The 5366-nt window shown below is 35.2% G+C and overlaps 1 protein-coding gene across 1 annotated transcript; it reads left to right on the top strand.

Annotated features, from left to right (window-relative positions):
• Positions 1-563: 563 nt before the first annotated feature.
• On the top strand, positions 564-4620 carry LOC108379862 (hepatic leukemia factor-like; the record flags this gene model as incomplete). The annotated part of the gene is made up of 2 exons (XM_017636217.1): positions 564-914; positions 4395-4620. Coding segments are annotated over 2 exons (577 nt in total), but the record flags the coding sequence as incomplete, so codon positions are not given.
• Between the last annotated feature and the right edge of the window lie 746 nt (positions 4621-5366).

Here is a 5366-nt window from a genome sequence, read left to right as displayed (position 1 = left end):
CGAAACTACGAAGAGGGTGCTTGCTGAAATTAAATCAACTCAGCGACATGCGTAAGGTATTTTTAAGTATTTATATGGCTGGATTATTTTATTGTTCAGAACTTGCCAATTAAACTGCAGCCATATCAGACAAGTGTCATCAAATCTCAAGTCAATGGAAAGCTGATAGACTACAGACTGACAAACAGTCAAACAGTTCATAGATAGTAGGCGCTAACGAGCTAATGCGCGCATAGAAATAAAATAAATAGAGAGGGTGAATTGTACTTTAGAAGGTTGTCGCATTTGGAGAAATATTTATATATGTATGTATATGTATAAATGCTATAAATACTTGTATAGCACTTGGTAATAGTCATAAGTGGATGTCGCCAAAGAAATTGACGAACGCATGTCTCTTAACAAACATTTTTCACATTTTATTTGTTTAGCTATAAATATCAATTTATGTACATATCGATGGTCCTCTGCAATAATGACATAACTCAAAATTAAAAAAAAACCCGTTGCCGCAAATAAGTGTTCCATGTCTCTAATCCATGTATAATCCTACTAATTACTAGAAACCTGAGTTGCTAAACAGTAGTGAAGGTTGTATTTTTTGTGTGAATTTTGAGTTGTGTCGTTATTGTCGAGGACCATCGATTTGTGTCCATAAACTTAACACACATGTATTTGCATTTCTCATTGCAATCAAATATATTTTTTTTGCATGTCTTTCAAACATTCTAATTTATATTCTACAATTTTGCATTGCAGGAAAATCCTCATCGAATAACAAAGAAGTTATATGCGGCGATGACAAATACAAAGAGGAGGGTGATCTCTGGAATGTGGAGGCCCAAACCGCATTCCTCGGACCGAATTTGTGGGATAAAACTCTGCCGTACGATGCCGATCTTAAGGTAACACAAGTTAGTATCATTTCTGCTGCGTAGTGAAGCGTGCTCTTCATTTTATGTACTCGTACATATGTATGTATGTATATTAGGGCGGGTAAAATTTTTTGCATCAAAAGCATTTTGGTTATTTGGGTAATTTCAAGCTTTTTTGCCCAAGAAACCATAGGTCTAAAATGAATTCTATTTTTTTTTCAAAAAGTGGCTCACCTGTTTAAACAGCTGTACAGAGAACTAGCCAAAATGTTTTTCGCGGGGGGTGGGGGGGTTTTGGGGGTCGAGGAATCCATTCATGGCATTAATTCTTTCTTTTGAGGGCCGCCAGAGGGCGCTTTCGTACTTTTTTGGTTTTTAACGCTGAACATTTTAGGCTATTCAAAAATTGAAGTTGCTTTATGAGAAAGTAAAATTTCGTGGATTTCCCGACAATGTTGTCGATTTTCGGAAAAAAGACGTTAACATCAAAAAAAAAAGAACGAAAGCGCCCTCTGGCAGCCCTCAAAAGAAAAACTTAATGCCAGAAATAGATTCCTCGACCCCAAAACCCCCAGATACACATTTAGAGTAGTTTTCAATACAGCTCTTTCAGCAGGTGAGCCACTTCTTGAAAAAAAAAACTAGATAGAAAAAATCTCTGGCTCGAAATTCATTTTAGACCTATGGTTTCTTGGGAAAAAATGCTAGAAATTACCCAAATAATCATAAGCGCGATGTGCCTCTGTTAATTTTTTTGGGCCCCTACAAATCGACCCGCCCTAATGTATGTACATACATAAGATCATTGATATGTTACATTTCAGATCCTAATTTTTGCACATACACACACACAAAAATACCAATAAAGACAAATTTACAAGAATGCCAATTAATTGGGAAGTATATAATAAGTTTCAAAAATCCATGGATGGCTAGCCGCAGGCAGTACAGTTGTTGCAAAACGCTGCGAAGGTGATGCAATAATTAGTGCTTGATGACATTTTATAATACATACGTTTGAAACATTGCGTCAACTCTTTTCTATATATGTATGTATGTATATATGTAATATGTACATATATAGATATGTGACTTTCTGGCTGCCTGCTGCTGCTCGTCATCGTTTTTACACAAATTCACAAAGTTTTTCATAGTTCAGCGCTTTGAAGCTTTCGTAGTGCAATGTGCAATTTTCCATTTAATTATCAAATTGTTAATAGAGAAATGCAATTTATGGGTACACATTCATGCATACATAGTACATTCATTCAAATGTTGTGCACCGAGAGTGTTCTTTGTAATTCATAATCAAAGTCAATTGGTACAAATATGTGCATGCGTATTTGCTCTAAAGCAGTGCTCGTCAAACTTTTGAGTGTGACGGACCGGCTGCAGTTTTTCTATTACGTCGGGGACCGGTACCTTTTTTTATTGATTATTTTTCGTTTACGATCATCTCATATATGTATTAAAATTTGTTTAAATGAATTTCTTTATTAGCCGGGTGTCTATATATGACCTATTACCATTTAATGATAGCAGATATTAGCGATTTTTTATGAATGTTTAACAAATTTAAGTTGTTTTTATTATACAAGTTGTATATAGCCTCATTAAACAGTAATATAAAACATCACAAATGTAATAACTGTAAAGTTATAATAATGGGCCTTATGCATAAAAAGTGAGCTTAAGCTCAGACTCAATTTTTGCACTGAAGGGGTGAGCTCAAGCTCAAGAATTTGTACTGAAAATCGAGTCGGAGCTTAAGCTCACTTTTTATGCATGAGGCCCAATAAGACATATTATAAGCACGTCAAGTTTTATTAAAATTATATTAATGCTATTGGAAGGTGTCATTCCTTGTAAAGTTACGAAAGTCGATGTTTACTAATGCGAGAGGTGAGCCTGTTTATTATTTACAAGCTTATCAAGTCGTGGCTCAATTGTGGACAGTGCGACACGCAATGGAGAACTAATATTTAAACTGTTCCTGTACTTTGTCTTAATAATACTCATGGTTGAAAACCCAGTCTCACAAAGGTAAGAAAATCGTTGTCCATTTCGCGACGCCCTTTGCGGACCGGCGACTTATGGCTTACGGACCGGCACCGGTCCGCGGACCACCACTTTGACGAGCACTGCTCTAAAGTATGTATGTATGTATGTATGCCTACACGATTTTAACATTATCTTTTACGACTCACTTGAGTTAGGCAGTGCTTGAAATTGCACACTTAAATGATATATCTAGGATTATTTGGCTTATCGGAACAACTAGATACAAACCAGTATAAAATGCAACATTTTCGTGACGTTAAACGAATTTGCTGGAAAATGAGATTGCTAGATCAATAATATCACATTTAAACATTTTATAAAAACAAGTATGGATATATAATTCCAAGTGCACACTGCCGGAAGAAAATATCGGCACAGCAAATCTTTCACAATATATGCAACAATTTTTATTATAATATTTTTACGCCAATTTTTCATAAAAATACGCTTCATTCTGCACAAGAACATAGAAATATAATTCCTGAACTTTGTGCAAAACTCGCGAGAATTCAGCAAATTTTCAACTTTTTAATCAGGTTTTTTAGAATTTTTTTGAGTATGCAAGTTTGCAGCCCATTAAATTATAGTAAAAAAAATGCAAGTTCGGAGTTGGTCAAAAATCGCAATGATTTTTGGGATTTTTTTTTTTGTTGAAAGTGTTTTGCATTTTTCCATATAAAGTATTTTCGAAAAAAATTTTTGTATGGAAGTGATTGCGTGAAAAAAATGCCAAAAATCAACGCTAGGTTCCGCTAGGTACTGTAATATTGCGCTAAATTTTTTCTACCAGAACAGTTGCTCACAGATTTCAGCATCACTTTTCATTAATTATACCATTCAATTTCTAAAATTTGTACCAATTCGTAAGTTTCAAGCACCACCTTTTTTATGAAGACACACTGCTTTAAAGTATAAAGAGAACCAAATCGCTGTGCGAATTTCGTCGGTCGGAGTGATGCCGGCGGATGATATTCGCTGCAATATTTCGCCTAGTAAAACAAAACAAAAAGGAAAATGACAAACAAAAATTATATAAATACAAAAGCGAATAGATGAATCACCAAATTTTGCCATTCTGATTCTTGCTGATAGTTATCTGCTAGAAAATGGGGAAACAATGCTACTTTCCCACCGAGAGCTTTTGAGAGATTTTGTGACCGACGGCAGCGAACTTTCTCCCAACGAATTCGTCTGAGCGATTCAATTCTGTTTATGCTCTTAAATTCATAGTTTCAAAATAGAATTAAATAAGCGCTTATTTTTTGTTTAATTGTCAAATGTGTGTAGTACGAAAATTTTGTAAAAAACAAAACTATTTTGAATTATTTCAAGAAAGTTTTTGCTTATTTTATTTTTTGTTTATATGTAAATATTCAATTCTTTACGTTTATTTGCACTAACAAAACCAACCGATTTTTACTATTTTTCGCCTTCGCATCAATGATTCGCAACGTAAAGTACGCAGATTTGGATGAATTTTTATCGGAGAATAATATACCTGATGGCTTGCCTGGCACCCATTTGGGACACTCAAGTGGTTTGGGCCACCGATCAGATTCGCTGGGGCATGCAGCTGGACTGGGACTGGGTCTCGGTCATATAACGACGAAACGTGAACGTTCCCCATCGCCATCGGATTGTATAAGTCCGGAAACATTGAATCCACCATCACCGGCCGAGTCAAGTGAGTAACAAAGTTAGGCATTATGCAATTAGATACATATAATCCTTGTTAGTGAGTTGCTCAGTTTTTGCTAGTACCTGTCGATGCGTATTTTACTACTAATTACTGTACATAGCATTCAGTTAAATTTTTATCCTGAACAAGCTTTAATTTCTAAATTAGTTAATTAAATAAACGGACGATACCTACATAAATGTTTATGGTAGTATATACTTACGAATTCTCCCAACTCTGCGAAAATACAAATTTTTGAGCTCTTTAACAGAGTAATATTTTGCCTGCAGTTCCACCATTCTATATATCGGATTTCTTCTCCACGTTACCCATACATTTCTTGTTGAGCGCCTTGAGGATGCTCCGTTGTGTAACTCTGTTAAGTAACGCGGTTCAGGTGATGGCTTCATAAGTTATCAAGTGTCATAATTTGCAGTAAAGATCCTTCTCAGCTTTTAGTGTGGAATAACCTCAACATTTTCTTGTCATGGACCTACACTTCATACAAAATTTTACAGCTTTCCTCGCTGTTTTTTCCATGTGGGGTTACCAGAGTAATATCTGGTCTAGTAATAGCGCCCAGAAAATGTAACCACTTTTTTAAGATGTATTTTGCTGCTTGAAGTCTTACTATACTTCTAAGTTTTAAACTTACTCCAACCTCTCTTCCATATTTTAGTGCTTGCTGTCTTCTTTGTTATATTTTTTTCCACTTATTTTAGTTTGCCACGGACAGTTTATGAAACATTGTT

The sequence above is a fragment of the Rhagoletis zephyria genome, unplaced genomic scaffold (assembly GCF_001687245.7).
Source record: "Rhagoletis zephyria isolate East Lansing unplaced genomic scaffold, Rhagoletis_zephyria_1.1 Rzeph_scaffold_17503, whole genome shotgun sequence".
Lineage (NCBI taxonomy): Eukaryota > Metazoa > Arthropoda > Insecta > Diptera > Tephritidae > Rhagoletis > Rhagoletis zephyria.
This window is presented reverse-complemented; position numbering and strand designations above follow the sequence as displayed.